Source organism: Python bivittatus, unplaced genomic scaffold (assembly GCF_059951505.1).
Source record: "Python bivittatus isolate LINGU-HERP-01145 unplaced genomic scaffold, Pbiv_v1 ctg000050_np1212, whole genome shotgun sequence".
NCBI classification, from domain to species: domain Eukaryota; kingdom Metazoa; phylum Chordata; class Lepidosauria; order Squamata; family Pythonidae; genus Python; species Python bivittatus.
Genome location: NW_028277033.1, coordinates 9,559,383 through 9,582,813, shown reverse-complemented (window position 1 = coordinate 9,582,813; position 23,431 = coordinate 9,559,383). Strand labels below are relative to the sequence as shown.

The following is a 23,431-nucleotide window of genomic DNA, read 5'->3' as shown; positions in this document are numbered from 1 at the left end:
ATGTTGGGACAACAACTCCCAGCATTCCCAGCTAGTGTGGTCAGCACAAGCACCAGGCATATGGTGAGTCATATATGATAAATAAACAGGTAAAACATAAAACCATCCTTTGGAACAGATCTCCAAAACCCACCTGAGTTAAATGCGGCTCACTGTTGGGAGCAAAGGAAGCCGGCTTGCCTAAACAATACATACTGGTAACAAGAAGATTAAACACCCAACATTAAACACTTTTCCTATTTAAAATGGATTTAAATCAGCAATACCCAGGCACAGTTTTAAAGTGTCCAATTCTTTAAAAGGTAACAGAAGGGAAGATATTGGGCCCATCTTCCTCTTTACTACCTGCATTAGTCCTGACACTTTTTAAAAAAAAAAAAAAATTGCTATGTTGAAGTTGCTGATGGTGGCATTAAGTTGCTCCATCCTTGTTATTACGTGCATTAAACTGACAAAGACAGGCATACAAATCTTGCTGCTAACTTCATATACTTTGCTCTTGAGCTTGGAGTTTACAGTTAATGAGTTCTTCCAATCACAGCAGGCATTAAAAAAAAAAAAAAAAGATATCCAGAACCATTTTGGAAACCAATAGTACAAATGGCCCTGGAAAACTGAATGTCTTCCCAGAACACACAAATACACTACTTCTAAAAATCAATCGGACATCATTTGTCTGTTCTGTACAGTTTGTACAGAAAGCTGTTTTCCTTGCATGCTCAGTAACCCCATGATGCTGAAATCTTCACCTGTTGCATGTTTGCCTGTCCTGCAGCTACTAAAACAGGACGGATCCTGAGAACCACAGCCTCCCCCCATCTTTTGTGATAAGTAAATCAATCTCTACCTGTCCTGCTATTTAAATGAGGATAATTAGGATTAACATAGAATGCTTGTATAGATTATGACCCGAGCGTTCTCTGCACATTTAACAGTATCACTTGCTTTTTAGTTGTTAGTAGGGAGGGGGTGAATCATTTACTCTACTGATATTTGAAGGAAAACTTAGTATGTTGAGCTCTTTACATTTTACAACTACAGTAATTGCAACAAACTCCTATAGTCTGCTCTACTACTTTCAAAAGAGAGTATGCAATGCAGTTTTCATCATAAGACCTTACCGGCCAAAAATGGTCCAGGCAAATATCCCACATGGGAAAGCATCTTTGTACAAAATCTTAGCTGTCCTCCTTGCTCCAGGACTATGTTCCTTTAATACTCCTGTAGCTCAGAAGGAAAACATGCACACACCAACACACAATCACATCAAATACTTTCAAAAGCTACATTCAGGGTCTACATCAGACTTGCTCACTTTCTGGTACCGTACGACGTTTATGCATGTTGTGAGAATCTGGATTCAGATCTGAGTGATTTTCCTGCCAGAAAAGAAGCAGAACCTTCCCTTTCCCCGGGAAACTCATGAAGATCACATTGGTTTCCAGTACAAAAGAGCTACAGAGCTCTGTGAGTAGAGATAATCAGTGAGAAGTAGCATCAATGCATCTTATCCAAAACACCCTCCTGTTTGTTACAGTGCTGCAATTTAAGACATGAATTGGAATTTGTTCTGCTCCGTAATGACAGCGGTCATCTTTGCAATCAATTGCCCAAAAGCCATTTTTGTGAGCAGGAGTCTTATTGATTTACACAGTTAGTCTCCAGAAGCACACCACAATTTGTTCCACTACTCTCTGAAATTACATAATTAAGAAGCCAAGCAGATTTCTCTATTATCTTTTCTCCTTCTCCATGCCAGCCTCCCTATTTCCTATCTCCCATTTGTTACTGTTCTCTACAAGCATGGAACTCATTTGTTACATCGAAGGCTCCTTTTTGCAACATCATTTTATCTTTAAAAAACAAGACAGCCCAAACTGGATGGAATTATAACCCCAAGGGGTACAACTCTGTTTTCCACTTTACAGCTGCAGTCACTGTATGTGCAGTCCATGGCTATATAACTTACTTGACACAGGATAAGAGTAAAGACATTTGAGGTCCCTTCCAAGGAAGGAGGAAACGGATTCTCTTTTACTGCAGAATACGGTTCTTCATACACTAAAACTTAGAAGCTAATTGCAAAAAGAATCCTGTTGGTTTCCCTCTCTGGACCTGCTAGTCTCAACAAAACAAACTGCTTTAAGGAAACAATTGAGATCTTCCTAAGACCAGCCTTCTTAAGCTTGGGCCATGCATGTTTGTTTCTCTCCCCTTGCAGATTGGCAACTGAATGCTTGAACTGGCCCGCCTATTGTGAGGTTCGATGAGTCAAGATGAATGTCTTGTCTATAATGCTTTTGTGCATTGTAAAGCACAGATTACCACTGGATGTTGTAGTCATCGAAATACTCTCAAAACACCAGCCGATGCAGTGCAAAAATGAAATCGCCTTCATTGTGAGGCATTCAGTAGATGGTAGCACGTGGCTCCAGGGAGGACATGAGAAGATTGGTGCTGGCATTGAGAGTGCTACAATAGTATCCTTATGTGCCAAAGTAATAATTAGAGAGAAAGGGAGCATCACTGAGATGGGGCTAACTTTGCCCTTGTTTTTGCTCACAGCACATGCAGGAGAGGGTGACAGAGCGTTTTATTTCAATTTTGAAGCTGCCTAACTTCACAATGACTTTGGATGGCTTATTGAAAGAAAATAAAGTATATCAAGAACAATAAGACAACTGACCAGAAGACAGAATTAAAAAGACTGAACAACAACCACAACACGTAATGCACAGTGGCTGTGCTCGTGTAATGGTATGTGAGAATGACCTTGGGAGACCGGAGGAAGGGCTGCAGCTTAGACAACAGCCTGATAAATGAAATTTGAATTTGAAGGAGGGGCGGAGGTGGAGAAAGCACCTCAGAAGGGACCCTCTGTAGTTTTCTGGAGAGTAAAAGCAAAGGATGAAAGAAATATTTTCAGACTTGCAAGATTCTGTTAATGTAACATTACAATAAACATAGAGTTAGTACTCATGGTTGTGCTTCCTCCCCGGACTACCTCAAAGGGCTAACAGCACTGTTACTTCTTCCCAGTAGCACACAATCAACTGCTGTGTCTGAGAACTCCGTGTGAACATTTCTGCAGGATGGAGACACGCACCTTTGCCCAGATGGCACCACCTTGGGTACTATTTCTAGGTTCAGTCGTAAGCATAAAGAGAGTATAGCTCAGATTCCGGCATCTGCTTACTTCAGTATCTTTTCCAGCAATTAGGCTAGATCCATTTCCCACTTTTTACAGAGAAATAATGTAGTGCTTCAATTTAAAACACATCCTCTAATAATCCGGTTCATATTAGAATAGTTTCCACCAAAAATAAGTCAGGCAAATTACATTTCCAATAGAGTGTCTTGAACATTAGGAAGATATTTGATGGAGGGAAGCATAATTCATGCAGAACACTGTCATTGCTAACAGAAGTCATTTTAGACAGATCATTTCTAATCTTCCAAACTTTTTTCTGACTAGGCTCAAGCATGATTTCCAATCAAAAACAATGTAAAGGTCTGCTAAAGGGGGAAAAAAAAACTTTTATAGAGCCTGGAGTTTCACATGAGTAAGAGAGACTTCTCCAGTGGGAAGATGTCTCTCTTGATAAGGATTTTTAATGCAAAAAAGTGCCAGCTTTGATCCCTTGTGCTTCTCTGAATAATTTTGAATATCTAAGAAAATTTCCTGACTGAAATTCTGGAGAACTACTGCTATAGGTAGATAAATCCAGACTTAATGTTCAACTACAATTCCAATCATTTTAAGCATTGCTGACTGAGGGTATGAAAGCTCTGGTTAAAACATTGGAAGCCTGTCTTGTTGACTATTTTTCCAATGGATAATATTGATCTAGATGAACCAGGATTGGGTTTGTTATACAACAGATTCCTACACTGCAGGAGAGAGAACCGAGTCCTCATAAAATCTTTGAGGTTAAATGTTCAAAATCAGACTGATTCCCTCTCATGAGAGCCATTCTGAATCTTGGAGTTGAAAGACCCACCAGGTCTTTGGCTAAAGACTCAACATGTCAAGACCCTGTAGGAGGAGAGCTGGGTTAGTCTATGGTAGCCAAAGCGCAGAAGGTAGCACCTTTCCCAACTAACAGATGAAAAGGCATCACCTTCAGGAGGTGCAGCTTCTTCAGATAAGTTTTGGCCTTTTCATAAAATGTTTTAGTTGGAAATGGTGCTACCACAGTTCAGAATTTCAAGAAATGCCTCATGGAAGCTAGGGAATTTTAATTATCATTTGAAATGAACTGTGGAATAGGTAAAGCCCCATGACTTTCTCCTGGATACTAAGTGGTCAACAGCCTAGGTGATGGACATCTTCACAACAGTGGTGTAAAAAAAAAAAAAAAAAAAGTGGCCTGTGTCTATATGTAGCCACCACCATGTTTTTGTGGTCCCTCAGGTTCCCTCTCAAACTTTTGGGGATTTGAAGTGGAGTTTAGATAGAAGAAAATGGACAGCTTCACTTTGCAAATATTTTAGGAACCCATTTCAGACCTTAAAACATCCCCACGTGCAGCCCCTGGCTGGCCGTTTTTGGAGCACACCCCAAAACTGTCATCCATAGCCTGGTATGGCCTTCAGACTGATGAAAGTGGTGTATAATAGCTTTACAAGGACCAGTCTGGAAATCTGCAAATTCAGGTTCACTATACATTGGTCCTGAAATAGTACCAGCTGGGAAGACTTTGATAATCCAATGTTCTATCTTGGATCTAAATTCAACTCACTGGCCATAGTGGCTCTGAATTCTGGAAGCTGTACCAACATATCAGGAGTTATACTAGGACAGTTGAGTAGTAGATGGGAACTATATCACAGAGGTAGCAATTCCAATATGTCATAAAGCATCTAGACGAGTTTTTAGTTGTCTTTCTCCATATTATGGCAAGTGGAATGACTTTTTTTAAAAAAGGATAATGTATAAATTATATGTAAAATGGCCTAGACTTGGACAATCAAGTTCAGCCTTTACCAGTCTGTTGCTTGCTCTCCAGAAAAGAAACTGCTGTGTTAAATTCCCAGGAAACATTTATCAGCATATGCTTACTAGCTATACAGGAGGCCAACAGTGACACTGATTTAGAACAGCATAAGATATGCACTGTTGACTTCAATTGGAAAACCTGGGGTATAACAAGCTACTCGCCATAAGTAGGGATATAAAATGATGGCCCTCTGTGTTTCCCATATTTTATTTTTATTCCAACTCAAAAGGCTAAGCAAATGTATGAGAGACAAAATAAAAATACTAGCTTTATATGCATTTAATCTATGTGAACAGGAAGCAAGGCTCTTGATTTTTATTCCATTATGACTGAACAGCTGTAAAATATGGTTTATTATTTGCTATAAAATATGAGTTTTTCAAAAAGCCATTATTACACCTCCAAGGTTGTATGTCACCTTGCAGTTCTTGGTGCTTAGTACAGACAGACACAACCTGGGATTCATCCAGACCAACACACTCCACCACAGACACAGTGCAATCTCTAAGGTTTTTGCTTAATTGATTTGTTTTGCTACCTATGATGTTTTCATGACTGACGCATTGTATGCACAATTTGTGCCAGCTTGAATCTGGAGGTCCACATGTGAAACACTTAGACGGCAACTCCATTCCTTCCTCACTGATGGCCACTTCATCAAAGGAGACCTTCTTAGAAGTTTGGGGGAGGCACACTTCAATTCATTCTTCTTCAGTGTCAAGGTCAGGCATTTCAAGGAGCAAAATAGGAAGCCTCAACCAGCTGCATCTTGGGTCTTAATCCTCCAAAGGAGGGCAAAGGAAGAGGTGAATGTTTTGGCCCACCCATTCTGGGAGGCCCCAAGGACCAATAAGAGGGATACTGGTGGCTGCATTTCTTTACACCCCTGTTCCGAGTAGATATAAAAATACCTCAAGTTTCCCTCATTCAGTACTACTTCAAAATCCAGATGTCATTCTACATGGGAAGAGTTTTAGAGCCTTTAAGATCATTGAAGCCACTTCTAATTGTCTCTCTGTATAGTTTATGTTTGTCTTTATTTAAAGACTGCATTACAAGGACAATAGCATCAATTAGTCCCATTCAAATGAATGGGGAAAAGTGATCTCACTGGAAACTAAAATTCCCTTAACAATGTGGTAATTGCTTTATATTAGCACAGTAAGGAGAAGCTTAAAATTCAATATCATTTTTATATTAATTCGCTCAAAAGAGAAGCAGACACAAGATGAGGAGTAAGAGTTATCAGTAAGGTATAAAATGTTTTGGAATTATATTTGTGGTCACTGCAAATCTTTAGAAATAAATGGTTAAAGTTGATGTTGATCCTGTAAAGCTATGCCTTTGCACTCTAAAATGTAAGTTTAATATAGTTCAGTTGGAATATATTGAATTAGGTCAAATACATTTCATAGTACTATCAATGATTTTTCAGAGTGAAGATTCAGGCAAATTTCTCTCCCCTGATACCCAAGCATTTCTTTTTCCATTAATATTTTCAATAATAATAATAATAACAACAACAACAACAACAATAATGATAATGGTCTTTGTTTGCAGAGTAAAGTTGAAATTCCTATGAAGTCTTAATAGATGTGAGATTCTCTGGGAAAAACCTGGCTAAAAGTCTTCAATGCAAGAACTGGCATTACTGGATCTGAACTTGGTTAGAGGTTCTCAGACACATCCCAGCCCAGCCAGATAAGAATCTTTACTGCATACCAGGACAAAGCACTGGCTGCCTTTCACTGGAGCGCAGATAGCAATTTCCTCTTACGTGGGAGGGCAGTTCAAACCAGCTGCCTCTTCAATGAACCAATTAATGAAATAGTAAAATATGGGCAGGATAAAACAACTGCGAGATGGATTCATAATGGGCCGAATGACTGCACCCAGAGAATATTCCTAAATGGTTCCACATCATTTTAGGGAGCAGAACTGATGGAGTTCCAGAGGCGTTGTTCCGGTCCTGGGCTTTTCAACATTTTCCCTAATCATAAGGGTTGAGGGGATCTAGAGGGGATCTTAAATAGTGGGTACAAATGAAGGGGATAAACTTTAACAAGGGAAGAATGTCAAGGCCTGCATCTGTGGAGAAGGGGAAGGAAGGAAGGAAGGAAGGAAGGAAGGAAGGAAGGAAGGAAGGAAGGAAGGAAGGAAGGAAGGAAGGAAGGAAGGAAGGAAGGAGGGAAGGAAGGAAACATTGGCAGGGTGTTCTAATGGATCACAAATGAAACATGAACTAACAGTGTAACTCAGCTGCTAAAAAGACAAATACTATTTTGGTGTATATTAACAGAAGCATAAAGTCCAGATCTCAAGAAGTAGTTGTCCCCCTCTGCTCCGATTTGGTCAGACTCCCCTTGAAATATTGTGCCTAATTCTGGGAACTGGAACGAGTTCAGAAGATGGCTACCAAGATGGTGAGGAACCTGGAAACCAAGCTCTGTGAGGAATGGTTGAAGGATCTAGGTAAATTTAGTCTGCAGAAGACAAGGCTAAATGGCCACCATTTCACATATCTGAAAGGTTGTCATGGAGTGAACGTTTTCCTCTATGATCCTGGTGGGCAGGATCAAACCTGATCAGTTGAAACTATAAGCAAGTGGATTAAGATTAGATATTGGGAGGAATTTCTTGATTATAAGAGCTGCCACTCAGTGGAACAGGCTACCTCATAAAGCAGCATGTTCCCCTTCACTGGAGGTCTTCCAACAGAGGCTGGATATCTGTCCAAAACACTTTTGTGCATCTTGCACCAAGCAGAAGATTGGACTAGATGACCTCTGAATCGCCTTTCAACTCTATCATTCTATGACTGTTTCCATAGCTGACTTCTCCAGCCTGAGAACTGCTTGTTCTCAGCTTAACTCCCACAGAAGAAGGAGCAGCTCCTTCAGTGCAGGACAGCTACAAACTCTGCAATTTATATCCTGTGATATCTACATGTTAAAAAGAACCAAAGTGTATCTGTGTTTATATTTCATTTATATTATCTTATATTTTATATTTTGAAGCAGTATTTGATAAGATCAACTTCGAATGCATTATAGCTTGAAACACAGCATAAAAATGTTGATAAAAGGCTGTTTATATGACAGTGTCAGTACCATTGGTAGATTATGGTTGATAAGATGATGTTGCCAAGCATCCCATTTAAATTCTGAACAATTAATTGAACTGACAGGTCATCACAAGATCTTATTTTTCCAGCACGAGTTATCTAGAAAGTTTATGCACCTTAAATGTACTGGTATGCCTTTATCTTCTGCAGAACAAGCTGGCTTGAAATATCTCCCAAGTGATATTGGTTCCATGTTTCATGGAGAAAACCTTGATGCCCACTCTAAGAAAACTAAGCCAGTGGTGTTTGAAGTAAATTCCTTGGGCACAAATGGACTCTTGATGAATAAAACGTGGTACCATTAGAACAAGAATTATTGGGGGGAAGATTTGGGTTGCTATCTGAAAAGGGCACAAATAAAAACAATTTAGCCGCTACTGTGTTAAAAGTACTGAAATCCTTGATCCTGGGAAGATTAAGTTTTGCAGGGATGGAAGAAAAGGAAATGATTATCTCAGTATTAACATTTTTTTGCAGAAAAGTTCCCTCAGAAATAACCTATGCACCAAAAATATGGGTCTAAAAAGGACTGAAAAATGTAGGGTCTACCCAGAATTTTCTTAAAGCATTTAAGGGACAGGTTGGCTTCAGGACTCTAATTTAGGCCTTTGGTTATACGATAAGATGCTCTAAGTGTAATCAGCTCCCAAAAATATGAATAGGTAGGGAGAGAGAGAGAGAGAGAGAGAGAGAGAGAGTCCATTCAATCATGTCCGATTCTCGGAGACTGCCTGGACAAGTCCCTGCATTTTCTTGGCAAGGTTTTTCAGAAGCAGTTTGCCCTTGCCTCCTTCCTAGGGCTGAGAGAGAGTGACTGGCCCAAGGTCACCCAGCTGGCTTGGTGCCTAGGTGGGACTAGAACTCCTGGTCTCCTGGTGTCTAGCCTGGTGCCTTAATCACGACACCAAATTGGCTCTCCCCCCCAAAAGTTCTAGTACAGCACAATTGGCCAAAACAACGTTTAAGTGTGATGCATCTCTTTAGCATTTTGAATAGGAAAATAAGATCAAATTGAAACGATTGGTGATTATATATATGCACACAGACATATCCATGCACATCCATGCATACTTTGATATGGGACATGGACTGTAGAGATTTCTCAATGCTCCTTATATAGAGGTCATGTTGAGAGGTCACATGCTGAGGAACATTCCTTTGACACTTTACCCACCAAAACGTGACACTTTCCTCTTCCTGGCTGTAGGCATACTTCTCAGATATCAGGATGTGTGCTGCACACCCTGGAAGCTTCTGGAGGTCTTGCCAGTTGCTAATTTTAACCAAGACTTTCAGACCTAGTAATCTAAAAACTGGATGAAGATGAAATTTACTAGAGTCACTTTTTAATACCAGTGGCCTAATTCACCCTTTGCTTTCAGCCTGATAAGAAATGGGATGGAGCAGGTTTATACTAGAAAATTCTGAGTGGTGTAAAAACTTTTAACCTCTACATAATACAGGATTTTACTGAGGTGGGCAAGGGGAAGTAAAACTGAGTTTCCATGTCACTTATGTAAGGATTTCCCTTACGTAAGAGAGATTTTGGAAAAAGCTCTCACATCGTTCCCATTCTTCTCAGATGCTCCATAGTCTGAATCTTAGGGTTTAGTTCAGCCAACACTCAACCTTCCTGCTCTTTAATTCTAGCCATCTTCCTTAACCTTGGAATTCCTTCTCTGTTCACCCCATGAAAACAGTCTAATTAACCTCTAAATCTCAGTTCTCCTTTGCAGTAACCTCCAACATAGTTTAGGAAGAGACCAGGTTTTGTTGTCCCAGCTGCCTTTGAAATGTAATTTTGGTCTGAACCTTCCACGACTCCTCTTTTGCTCTTTCGAGCATTATCTCTTGCCAAAATACACATACGGAGAGATATATTTGCACCTCAATTTACTGGTTTGTTGGGGCTGGGATTTTTCTTTTTTTCTTTTTGAGTTTTGTATATTCAAATTAGGTGCCCTGGATATTTATCTCCCCTGAGTTCATTACGAGGTACGCTCTTTAAGATCAGCATGCATTTTCAGAATAAACGGAATTATGATCTTACATTGGAAGGCAATTAACACTGCCATTTCCTGGTTCCTGAGCGTTGAGTAAATTGTTCTGTCTAATAACGCTGCAGTTCAGAATTTAAACGAACTAAGATAACATTCCCCTTCCTGGCAGGTATAGTTATAATGCATACTAACCCAGATGATCATGCCGCTTTTGCCATAAGGCTGAATCCATTCATCTTTTCAGTTGGCTACCATTACAGGGCAAACTCAATGGGTTCCCTTCCCAATGAAGGGAACCTCCTTATGATAAGAGTGACCTATTTCATGGGGGAGGGGGTTACGCAACAAGTAATGGGGCCCATAGTGTTGCCGCGCCCTTGCTGATGAGGTTTATTTCAAACCAGCAATGTTAGAATCACCATCACCATCATCACCATCTAGCATGAAATGGAGTCCTTGACACCTTATCTCCTAGCAAGCTCCATTCCAAAGGCCCCAACTGGTACGGGAATAAGCCACATTCCCAACTACCCCTATATAATTTCTCTCTTTCTATTACCGAAGTAGCACAATGGTCGTTACCTGTGTATATTTATTTGTGTAAGTCCAGTTGACAGTGAAAGATTCTTGGGAGAAGGGCAGCTTCAGTCATCTCTTGAAAATTTATGCTAAATGAATGCTACACAAAAAAAACCACGGGACCCTGGTTTGTATATATTTGTCAGTGGTTACCTTCCAACAAATGGAACATGCAACAAAATGTTGCGGTGCAACTTGCCCAGGGCCTCGGCCATTCAGCCACAACTTCTGCTAAGATACCATATTTTGTTTCCTTCAGCTTTCTCTTTTTACGCCCCCCCCCCATGGCCAGCAGTAGAATCCCTCACTGCTCCCCCAATGCGATGGCTTTTAAGTATGCGTGGATTCCAGTTCCCAGCATTCCCAGTGAGGAATGTTTCTGGCTGGAATTCTGGGACGTGTAATCTTCACACGTCCGGAAGGCACGAGGGCAAGGAAGCGTGCGCTGGATCAAGCTGACCGCTCTTATATTTCTTGTAGCAATGAGCAGAGTTAAAAGGGTTTGGACGTAGGACTCCAGATAGCTTGGTCAGGGATTTGTAACTAAACATTTGTTTTTAGTGTATGAATCTAGAGAACCATAAACACATAAACCAGTGCAATTACCGGTTAGTATTGGGTATGGATTACTAAATAAAAAGACCAACACAAGTGACAAAATCCACACTTAAATTTAAAAAACACAACTACACAAAGTGCTGAAGCAGTAATCAAAATTGCATAACATCATATGTACCATCAAATTTCAGGTCAAATTTACCCAACTGGAGATCAATCGCTTTATTTTCTAATAACAATAATAGAAATGGCTGCATAATGAATGGTTGAAAATGCAGTTTGTTCATCTGTTTTAAGTAAGTTATAGTAGCGTTGCTGAAATCAAGTGGGCATGGATCTGAATGAGTCCTTGGATTGGCAGTAATTAGCAGTTCCTAAGAGAGGAGAAGGATCTTGAACCTAAAAGAGTCCCAGAATTAAATCAACACTAAACACACTGATTCCCACCAAGCCATCTAGTACTTGCAGCCAGACAGACCATCTGCCTCTCTCGATGAAAAATGTTCAGCTCTGGGAGCGATGCAGCAGAAAGGACACATTGTCTGTTCTACCACATATTTCTCCACACACTTCCTGGTTTGCACTAAACTCAGTTATAATATAGGGTTGCGCAGCATTTGGGATTTGAGGGGGCAAATCAGCATCAGTGTGTGGGGGGTGCTCCAATTGCACTTTTCTGCAACTCTTTAAAGCAGCTGCATCTTTTCCTAGGACTGCAGAGTTCCCCACTGCAGGTGTGTTTGGTTCGAGGAGTCTCAGACAGGTCTTACATGGATGCCCACCTCTGCTTCAAAGCACCTTTTTCCAGCATGTTTTGTTATGCATATTATTCAGAAATATGCAATTTTTCCAGCAAATCCAAAGTGAATGCACAGCCCTATAATATAGGCAGCTTTTAAAGCCCGTGGGTTACAATCTGCCTCCTGACCTGGTGGAGGGCAGCAAAAGGCTGCCTGTTGCTGCACAACATCATCAGAAGAGGCAGGACCCCAATTTTTAGTCCTTCATTCACAGTTTGGAAGGGAGGAGGTGCTCCATTGTCTCTTTATTACATCCATTTCTATGCCACACAGCTCTCAGGGTTCTAGGTGGGCTACAGTGATAAGCTGTAAATGATAGCATATCATTAATCAAAGGGTAAGAGCTGCCCACAAAAACACTGGGCCAGTTTTAGTTACTCCCATCTCCTCTTCTTCTCCCATGCCGCAGAGGATGAAAAAGAAAACATTTAAATGACACGCTATGTTTTGCGTATACTGGCAGGACAGGAGTTTGCTCCACCAGAACTAGATACTTATTTGTTCCACCTCACTGTGCAGGAAAATGGAAGGGAAGCAGAGAGGTTTTGGCCTTGCACCTGGTACAATTGTCATCAGGCAAGGCAGAAGGTTAGGCCCGTGCATTTTAACTTGAATGGTAGAACTTAATCCCTCTTCTCTTTCTTTCTGGATGTGCTTCAGAGGCTCCCTCAATCCTCTGGGCTAAAATGTTAGGCTACGTGGAGGCTGCACCAAATGAAACCCCCGCTGTGGTCCCCTTGACCGAAGCAGTTGCAACCAGAAGAAAATGTTCATTCAATTTTGCCTAGGAAGATTGACTTCTGAGTAAACGTGCCTAGGGTTGGAATGCAGGACACCATGAATATATTTTAACAGAGTCTAATCCAGGGTTTCTCAACCTTAGTAACTCTAAGATATGTGGACTTCGACTTCCAGAATTCCCCATGAATTCTGGGTGTTGAAGTCCACATGTCTTGAAGTTGCTAAGGTTGAGAAACCCTGGTCTAATCATTCCATTATTCTGAAGAGACTTAGGTAGTTCTGTTTTCACTGCTTGTTGGAGATAATGAGCTTCACGTTCCCTTTTCCTTGAACCATACTGTTTATAAAACTGGGGGAGTTTTTTTGTTTCTGGTTTTTGTTATTATTATTCAGAAATATGCAATTGAGGCTTATTTTTACAGTACTAAGAATAGTTCCATTTTAACTTGAAAAGTCCTTTCCTTCCTTTCTAATTATACTGAATCATTATTGTACAATAAAACAAATGAGAACTGTTGGCAAAACAAGGCAGTTTCCAACCTGTGCTTATGCAAACACATACGTCTGCCCTCCAAATAATCTCTTTGTCTTCCCAGAAAGGAAAGAAAATATTCTACACCCAGGCATACGTCTTTTTGTCTGTGTACCAAACCAAGCAGTATCATTTTGATATTGTCATCGTAACCACGCTACTGCAGCAAGACAGAGCTAATGTGTTTGCTATTGCAAAACAGACCTGAATCATCATTAGCTGAGGTCATGAAATATGTTCCTTCGGGCAATAGTAAAGTCCGTTCTACTGCTAGTACAAATTGACTTCTTTAGGCCCAGTTGCAAGTGTACAGGGCTCTAAGAATATATAGCACCCTTTGTTCATCATAATAAAAACCAACAAACCAGAACAACTTTCATCAACCTTGTCCCCTCCAACTCCCATAAACTCCCAGATAGCATGGCCAAATCGTTTGGGAAGATTGCTTTAGAACAGCCATCAGATTTCTGCGTTTGTGTATTTACCTAAGTATCTGTTTTCTGATAAAGTTTCTTACATCAGCTGTCCAGGAGCTAAAACTGAGCCAAAAATGCTATCCAGGACACAGCAAAAATGGAAGGGACTCTCTCACAGCCAATTCTTCTGTCAGCATTTTAATGTGTCTTAAATGAAATTAACACAGTCTGCAGTTTAATTAAGTGCTTGTTGTTAAGAAACAACAACTCTACATAAATCTGTGTTTTACAGGGTAGATGAAAAATGTTCAATTATTTTAAAAAATCAAGCCTGTTGCTTAACTGGTTATGACTGTGGAAGCCCGATTCAAACTCCCACAGCAAGGCTGCCGGATACGTGTGTGACGCAGATGTGACTGGCCTAAATAGCAGCAAAACCCTCTATAACTATTTAGGAGTCAGTCAGATTTGGGTAGTTCAAATCAGGACATTTTCCTAAACTGAGTTTTTGAGGAGGGGGGAAGGCTTTCATCTGACAAATAGGCAGGCATCAACCCACAGCTTTGTCCCACTCAAGAACTCCTGGTTTAGAGAAGACAAACGTAGGTCTATGTCTTTGAACCCACTAAAGGAAAATAGTTACAATGCCATTTTGATTGTCACGAGCCACCCAGAGGCAGCATTCAAGTTTAATAAATGATTATGGTTGGTCACACAGTCAGCCAGATGTTTAGACTGGATTTGGCATTTTTATGCACCTATTGAATCCTTCCCACAGACCTGAGATAGGCAGATGTTGTTTGATGATGATGATGAAGATCATCTATTAGGAAAAGAGGATGTCACATCTCCTCCATGATAACATGCATAAGGACTCATCACTTTCACCTCCCTGATATCCCTGAATCTATTCCCTTCCACTTCGAATTGCCTTCCTCCTACTTTTCCTTCAGACTAGCCTTGAACCTCATGGGGATGGTCAGACCTTCCTATACCTGTGCTTGCCTTCCAACACCATCTTTTGAAGCTCAGGCTTTGGTTTGACTCTGTGCTTGTGTTTCCTATTCCTGATTCTTTAGGAAGGAAGACCCCTTTCACGCAAAGCCGCAAAGGAACAGGACAGCCGGGGGAGAGGAGCATAATAGCAGGGCCCTTTCCCTCCCAATTGCACTTCTGTAGGATAGTGCTAATCTGAGCACGCAACAAATCAACTTGATAGACTGATAGAAGAAATGTTCCCATGCATGCCCAGTTGCAGGACCACAGTTCCGATCCAGATCGGGACACGACCGGGCAGTGGTGTGCTGGAGCAGGTTTGCATCGGCTCACAAGAGCAGGTGCTTAAATTTTCTGAATTTTGCAAGCTGGTTGAGAGCACAGCTGAGCCCCGATGCCTAATGCACTGGTCAGCTGTTCCACAGCTAGCAGCATGGAGCCGGCAAGGTTGGTTCTTAAACATTTGCCAGAACGCCACTGATCCCGGGGGAAAGCAGCAACTGAATCCGTTTGTTTTTCAAAACTTAATTGCAACATTGAACAAGAAGCATGCTGTCTCATTGGTCCCTCGAACTAAGACCCTTCACATGGTCCAGCCTTCTCCAACAGACATGTAGGGGGAGAGACTCACAAGTTCTCAGCCTGTGAGCCAAAGCTGAGGAAAAGGTGGTGAGAGACGCAGGAGAAGTGCCGCTCCAACCGTATCAGACACCGAGGGCCCTCCAGAAAACCGAAACAGGACAAAAAGCTATTTAAAACAAGAATCTTGCATTTGTGGCTCTGTAGAAAATTAAAATTTTAAACCAAGTGGCAAAGAGATATGAAAAGAAGTGCATAAGTAAAGGTAGTCTAAGTCATCCTTCTTGTACACTGCGCTGCATGCAATATATGAACCCTGACAATCAGTGCAAACAGTTTATTAATATTTTACTGAAAAATGGTGTGATAAATCAAACTTCAGCTGTCTTGATAAGGTGTTGCTAAGCAACTTGCAGGATGGGTGAAAATTAGTTTTCACAGCAACCTTTCAGTCAAAGGAAAGCAGGGGAAAAAAGTGTGTCAATTAAAAAGCTATTTTTCACCCAACAGATACACAAAAAACCTTTGTACCAAAATGTGTCTTTGGTCTACCTTTTTCAAAAAAGCAAAGAATATTCAAAGAAAAGGAGACTCGGCGGGGGGGGGGGGGGAACCTCTTGAAATGAAACATGGCATTTACCGTAATCACTGTCGTAGAATACTATAAACTTTTGCCATCTGAGTTCGGTGACGAGCTTCAGCATCACGTCGTTGAGACGGACGGGTGGCCGGGCTGCTAACGTGTATTCCTCTTCCTCCAGGCTGGGGTTTAAGTGGCATGCCGTCCGTGGAGAGCCTCCTGTGTTGCGTTGGACAAAGAGGTGTGGGATGTGCATGGCATCGGTCAAAGACTGCAAGGCATTGGCGGAGGCACAACCAGTAGAAGTCACTAAGGCTAAAATCCCCAGGGTCATCAGGTCACAGGCTGAGGAAGAAGGAGGAAAGGGAGAAGACAATCCGTTAGGTGACATGTCTAGAAATTGGTAGCCAGATCACGTCAAGCAACAAGGTGAACATACCGAGACCTACAAAGGGCACATGGTGATGCTTAGAGCTGAAACAAATGATGTGTGTAGCCAGTTGTTCAAATATGCAATCTGAGTATGGCATTTTATATTGAACAGTGAGAGTTTAAAATTGCTTAACTGATTGAAGAAGCTTCTCTGCTCTCAAATGCTTTCATGTTCCGTAGAGTTGGATGGTAGCCATCAGAGACTAGGAGACTATCTGTCTGCCTAACCATCTATCTGCCTACCTATCATGAAATAAATGATAACTAACAAGTATTGTGGTGACAGGTAAACTACCTAAATTTGATGTTGACTCCCTGCTAAAAGATGGGCCCGTGGGTAGAATGTGTATCCCTGACTTGGCCCCTAAAAAGACACTACTCAAGTGTAGGTGACTTCCCATTACCTAGATGCAGATGAACTTCATCTCACAACCTCCCTCAGCACTGGAGATATTTAACTGGGCTGCAATGCCCTTTACATGGGGCTGCCCCTACAAAGCACTTGGAAACTTCAGCTGGTCCAGAATGCAGCCGCATGGGCAGTGATTGGATACCTTGGTATACCTTTGTCCCACCTCTGCTCCATGAGCTGCACCGGTTGCCAGTTTGCTTCCAGGTGCAATTCAAGGTGCTGTTTATTACCTATAAAGCCCCACACAGCATAGGGCCAGGTTACTTGAGGGACCACCTTGTCTCCCATGGTTTCTGCCTGGCCAGTGTGTGCTGGCATACTGGCACACTCTGGGTCCTTTCTGTCATCTACTGGGACCCAGGAAGCATGCTTTCTCTGAAGTGGCATCAGATTTGGCACCCCTGAAATCCATGTGGCTCCCATAAAGTCTTGAAGACCTGGATGTTCTCCCAGCCTTGGGATGAGACGGATGCGGCCCTTGAGTGTGTGTGTTATTTTTGTTTTCTGAATGTACATTGTGCCTGGATGCCATTTTCTTTATGGTTGGTATTGTTTTTTAGGTTACTATTTGTGAACTGGCCAGCGTCAGTTGGAGTCTGGCATTGTCCAAATTGACTTAAACTGTTTACTATTAAAAAAAACAATACTAAAAAGGAAACATTTCAACAATTGCAGGTTATGCATTCCATCACGTTTAAGCCTAAAATGTTATAAAGTCTACCATGAAGGCCACCAGCTTTGGTTGTGACAGCCTGACAAACCCCCGCAGGATATGAATAAACCATCAATGAAAGCCAGAAAGATTGAAAGCAATTAATCATGCTAGCTGTTGTAAATGCTGGTCTTAAACATATGTCCTAAAATGGTCCAAACATGTTTTATCTCACGGAACAGCCATGTCAGACTTTGCCAGGAGCAATACTGAGTTGGAATGCATCAAAGCACAGAAAGACAGCATCTAGAATTTTCTGGAGCTGCCCAATGCTAACCGAGATATGGCAAACCCTTTCATTATTCCATGTGTTCAGAAGGACAATCATGTATTGTGTTACACTAAGCATATTACGATTTTAAAAAGTTTTAAAATTAATACAATAAACACCCCAACTTTCTTCAGAGGTGGTCAGATTGTGTAGCAAAAAACTTTTTTCCAGCCTCGCAGATCACTTTCAAAAGAACAGAGTGAGCCATTCCTTCTGTAAAATATCAAAGCAACAACTGTATTAAATACTGGGGGACGGGGGAATAGTTTTTAGGGAATATATATAAAAGAGACCTCCAGGAAACCTGACGTTCACAAATTAACATCATAGGACTTCATAAAGTATTATTTGTTATTGTCAATGGATCAACAATGTTTTAAGATGTCAGAAGATAAGTATTTGGAGGCCAATTAATAATCACGACATTGTTTTAAAATCTTGGATCATCCCTTTCTTCTATTTTCACTGCAGCCTCCCATGCAATTCAGGATATTTAAAGACGTTATGTTGTGATGTGTTCCAGTACTTTCTGCAGCTGGGGATTTGACAATTGTTCTTTACAGTCTCAGGAAATTCTCTTTAAATTTTAGAGGGAATTGGAAGAAATTTTTTCACTGCCTCTCACCTGAGATAACCAGAGACCTGAATGATGATTCTAGTCAAATGTACATTTAACCAAGTTAAATAACAGAACATCAATGTTTGATGTATTAAAAAAGCTCAGAAAATATACTAATCTTAGGTCAACATGGAAGCAGAGACCGAAGAGTTGATTTCTCTTTTATATGGTATATTTGCGCAGGGAAGGAAGAAAAGTCCTTCTCACACCCTTTGCCAGTTGCATTACAGGTAGTCCCCAGGTTAGGAATGCCCGGGTTACAGATTGCAGCAAAATTTGTGTTAAATACACAATAATTCGAGTTAAATACACAATGGTTTGAGTTCATTACACAATACTACTAATACAATATTATACAATACAGTTCCGGCTTACATATAAATTCAACTTAAAGACAGATGTTGGGAACAGAACTCGTTTTTAACTGGGGACTACTTGTATTTAAATTTACTCAATTTTTATATACATAGAGAGATGTTCTCCTTTTCATCCCAAGAAGATGCCTTGAGTCTGCAACATGAAAACACTACATCATCAAGCAGGAAACTCAGGGTTAGGAACAGATTTGATCTCCTTGTTGCTGGGAAAAAGCTTAAAATATTATGTAGGTAATTTATTTAATCTCACATGGAGTGGGAAGAAAAAGGAAGAGAGAAAAAAATAAAAATAAAAATCCTAGGATGAAATATATATATATATATATATATATATATATATATATATATATATAATTGATGAATGACATCAAGCTGTAGGCTAAGAGTGAACGAGACATCGACTCGGTGATCCACCTGACACGGATCTACAGTGAGGACATTGGGATGTCATTCGGACTGGAGAAGTGGGTGGATGGTAGCAAAGAGAGGGGAGGTAGTTAAGACTGATGGGGTGGAACTACCAGCGGGCCACATGGCAGACATACAGATCAGCTATGAGTACCTTGGTATCCCACAGCTACATGGGAACTACAATGAGGAGGCAAGGAAGACAGCAACATCCAAGTACCGCCAAAGGATAAGACAGGTCCTGAAGAGCCAGCTCAATGGAAAGAACAAGATCCATGCCATCAACACGTATGCCTTGCCAGTCATCAGATACCCTGCCAGTATAGTGAGCTGGCCAAAGGAGGATAAGATGTGAAGTCCCAGAAGCTCCTCACAATGTACAGAGGTTTCCACCCCAAGTCCAACACCCAGAGACTGAATGAGGGCAGGTGGGGTCTGGTGAGTGTCAAAGCCACTGTCCTGGACAAAACCTGGAGCATCCAGGAGTACGTCAGTACGAGGGCACCAAAGATGAGCTTCTGAGAGAATGCCTGAGGCAGCAGCAGACATGGGAGGAAGTTCAAGTGGAGGAAGTGCCATGGCAAGACAAGACCCTGCATGGGATGTACCATCGACAGATAGCTGAGGTGGCTGACATTGGGAAATCCTACCAGTGGCTAGAAAGGGCTGGACTAAAAGATAGCACTGAGGCACTGATCATAGCAGCAGAAGAACAGGCACTAAGCACCAGATCCATAGAAGCAGAGGTCTACCACACTAGACAGGATCCAAGGTGCAGATTGTGCAAAGAGGCCTCAGAGACAGTCCAACACATAGTGGCAGGGTGTAAGACGCAGGCAGGAACAGCATATACTGAACGGCACAACCAAATAGCTGGCGTTGTGGTCACGAACATCTGGACAGTGTATGGGCTACATCCTCCCAAGTCCAGATAGGAGATTCCACAGAAGGTTGTGGAGAATAACAGGGCTAAGATCCTGTGGGACTTCCAGATCCAGATGGACAGGCAGGTACTGGCCAATCAACCAGACATCGTGTTAGTAGACAAGGACCAGAAGGCAGCGATGGTGATAGATGTAGCAGTGCCAAGTGACAGCAACATCAGGAAGAAGGAATATGGGAAGCTGGAGAAGTACCAGGACCTGAAGGAGGAACTTGAGAGGATGTGGAAAGTCAAGGCCAAAGTGATCCCAGTGGTGATAGGAGCACTTGGGGCTATGACTCTCAAGCTGGGAGAGGGGCTCCCACAGATCCCAGGAACCACATCAGTGCTCTCTGTCCAGAAGAGAGTAGGGCTAGGAACAGCTCATATCCTGTGCAGAACCCTCAAACTCCCAGGCCTCTGGTGGAGGACCCAAGATTGAGGAAGACACAGACCCACCATAGGGGTGAGGGGAATTTTATTCACCAAAATCTATGGTAAATAGCCTTGAGTTTGGCAAGTATGGGGATCTTTTTTAAAAAATAGTGATAACTTAATTCCACTTATCCAAGCCAGAACAGCTCAGAAACTCACCAGCTTCATTCAGATGATACATTAAAAAAAAAAAAAAATCCTAAATCACAGCCTTCCTTCTTTCTTTTTGCCATAGTCATGCAGCTGTAACAGGAAGCCCTCAAGTCTCTCCCTGACTTCATAACAGCTTCTTACAATATTGCTATGGAGGTTAGAAAAACCTCGGAAGTAACATTTCTTAGGCCAACTAATTCATAAGCTACCAGTACAAATGTTTGCAAGAGCATTAAGAGTAATGCATTTTCTTCTTTCCCATTGTGAGGGTTGCCACTGCCAGGAAAATCTGGTAGATGGAAAGAAAGGCAGCAGAATGGAAGACTGATGTCTAGTCAAACATGTGACATGCCAACCTCACCAAGTTGTCCCTGAATTTCCAAGTGGTAGCAATCAGGCAACCCTTACAGGCAGCGTTTATCTTCCAAATACCATCAATTCTCCTAGAGTAGCCCTATCCCTTTGCAGCTTTCTTAACCAGAGTCTCTTTCTTTCATCACCCCCATTTCCCCTTCCAGCTAAAGAAATTTAGCAGAACATTGATTTAACCTTCCTGTCAGATTTGCCTATTGTAATGGAGTACGGGTTAGGACTACTGCAATTATGTGAGGTAGAAAGCCGCGGAGATGGCCCTGAGGGAAATATTCAGAAGCTGTTACAAAAACAGAAAGGGCATTCACCTTCCTTAAGCCCTGGAAAAGGAGGTGGTGTTGAGAAGAGGCTCAGGCTGACCCCTCCCTGGGTAAAAGAGGGAGAGGACAAAAAACAGAGTCAGACTCGCAAGGTACTATTAGTGTAGCCCAGTGTTGTCCAAACTTGGCCACTTTAAGATGAGTGGAGTTCAACTCCCAGAATTCCCCAGCCAGCCATGCTGGCTGGGGAATTCTGGGAGTTGAAGTCCACTCATCTCAAAGTGGCCAAGTTTGGGCAACACTGGTGTAGCCTCTCGGTGAAGCTAAGCTCTAGTCTTCTCCTAGAGTCAGTCTCCTGGTCTGGACAAGCTTGAAGGGCTGACATTTCCATGACCACTAGATGGTAGCAGAGGGACACAGAATGCTGTGAAGCTTCACTGCCATCTACTGGTTGCCAGGGGTTTTACAGCCTAGACCCAGGAGCCATTTTATTTATGGGTCTGCAGTCACATCTTAGCAGCATTTTTTAAAATATGCCAATTCTTTGAGGCACTCAGTAGATAATGTAAAAATACCAAATATCCAGAAAGGTTACCAACTTGTAGCTTAGGACTATGAGCCAAAACCTTTCAATTAGAATATAAGCTACAGTGGTGTGAAAAAGAAAGTCCACCCTCTTTGAGTTCTATGGTTTTACATATCAGGACATAATAAAAATCATCTGGTCCTTAGCAGTTCTCAAAAGTAGGTAAATACAGCCTCAGATGAACAACAACACATGACATGTTACACCATGTCATCATTTATTTTACAAAAAGAAAGCCTAAATGGAGAAGCCATGTGTGAAAAATGAAGTACATCCTTACTGCTTCGATAGGTATGAAGAGGCTAAGTAGCAGCCGGGTGCTGCTAATCAAATGCCCTTGATCAATTGATCATCAGCAAGTGTGGCTACCTCTATAACAGCTGAGGCTTTAGGAGTTGGCTGGTCTCAAGCACTGAGGTGTGTGTTAACACAATGCCAAAGAGTAGAGACATCTCCAATGATCTTAGAGAAGCAATTGTTGCTGCCCATCAATCTGGGAAGGGTTGTAAGGCCACTTCCAAACAATTTAAAGTCCATCATTCTACAGTGCGGAAGATTTTTCACCAGTGGAAAACATTCAAGACAGTTGCAAATCTTCCCAGGAGTGGACGTCCCAGCAAATTCACCCCAAAGGTCAGACTGTGCAATGCTCAGAGAAATTGCAAAAAGTGAATATGTGTAGCTCAGGGTTGAACTGTGGAGTCCTTGGGGATCTCTGAGCTTGGTTTTTTTCTTGCAAACGTTTCATTACCTGGCTAGGTAACATCTTCAGAAACTGTCAGCATCTTAGACCGAGCTAAATCCAAAAATGCAAGGGAATTCTTGGAAGCTTGGTATTCAGGCCAGGCAGCCATCAACAGGCACATAGAGATAAACAACATCTACACACTATTCAAAAGAGACAATAGAAAAGAAAACAAAAGACCAGAACATCTCCTCACCAGCAACCATCACCCAGATAAGCAGAGATTACCACCAGGCACACAATTAAACAATGAACAATACCCTAATCAAGGAACTACCAGAGGAACAAAGCAAAACCCCCACCCCCACCAACACTGGCAGGGCAGGCCACAGTATATAAACAGAGAGCAAACCCCATCCCATTCTAGCACTGAAGATGCTACCTAACCAGGTAATAAAACGTTTGCAAGAAAAGAAGCAAGCTCAGAGAACTCCAAGGACTCCACAAATTGCAAAAAAATCCAAGAGTTACATCTCAGACTCTACAGGCCTCAGTTAGCATGTTAAATGTTAAAGTTCATGACCGTACAATTAGAAAAAGACTGAACAAATATGGTTTGTTTGGGAGGGTTGCCAGGAGAAACCCTCTTCTCTCTAAAAAGAACTTGGCAGCCCGGCTTAGGTTTGCAAAGTTGCATCTGAACAAATCACAAGACTTCTGGAACACTGTCCTTTGGACAGATGAGACCAAAGTGGAGATGTTTGGCCATAATGCACACCGCCACATTTGGACCAACCAAACCAAACACAGCATATCAGCACAAACATCTCATACAAACCATCAAGCATGGTGGTGGAGGGGTGATGACTTGGGCTTGTTTTG

At 41.7% G+C, this 23,431-nt stretch overlaps 1 protein-coding gene across 1 annotated transcript in view; it reads right to left on the bottom strand.

Moving 5' to 3' along the window:
- GRID1 (glutamate ionotropic receptor delta type subunit 1) overlaps positions 1-23,431 on the bottom strand; it is a 622,604-nt gene that overhangs the window by 308,252 nt on the left and 290,921 nt on the right. Inside the window, exon 3 of the mRNA XM_088130223.1 lies at positions 15,966-16,250. Coding sequence (XP_087986349.1) covers positions 15,966-16,250 — 285 coding nt within the window. The remainder of the gene's footprint in view (positions 1-15,965; positions 16,251-23,431) is intronic.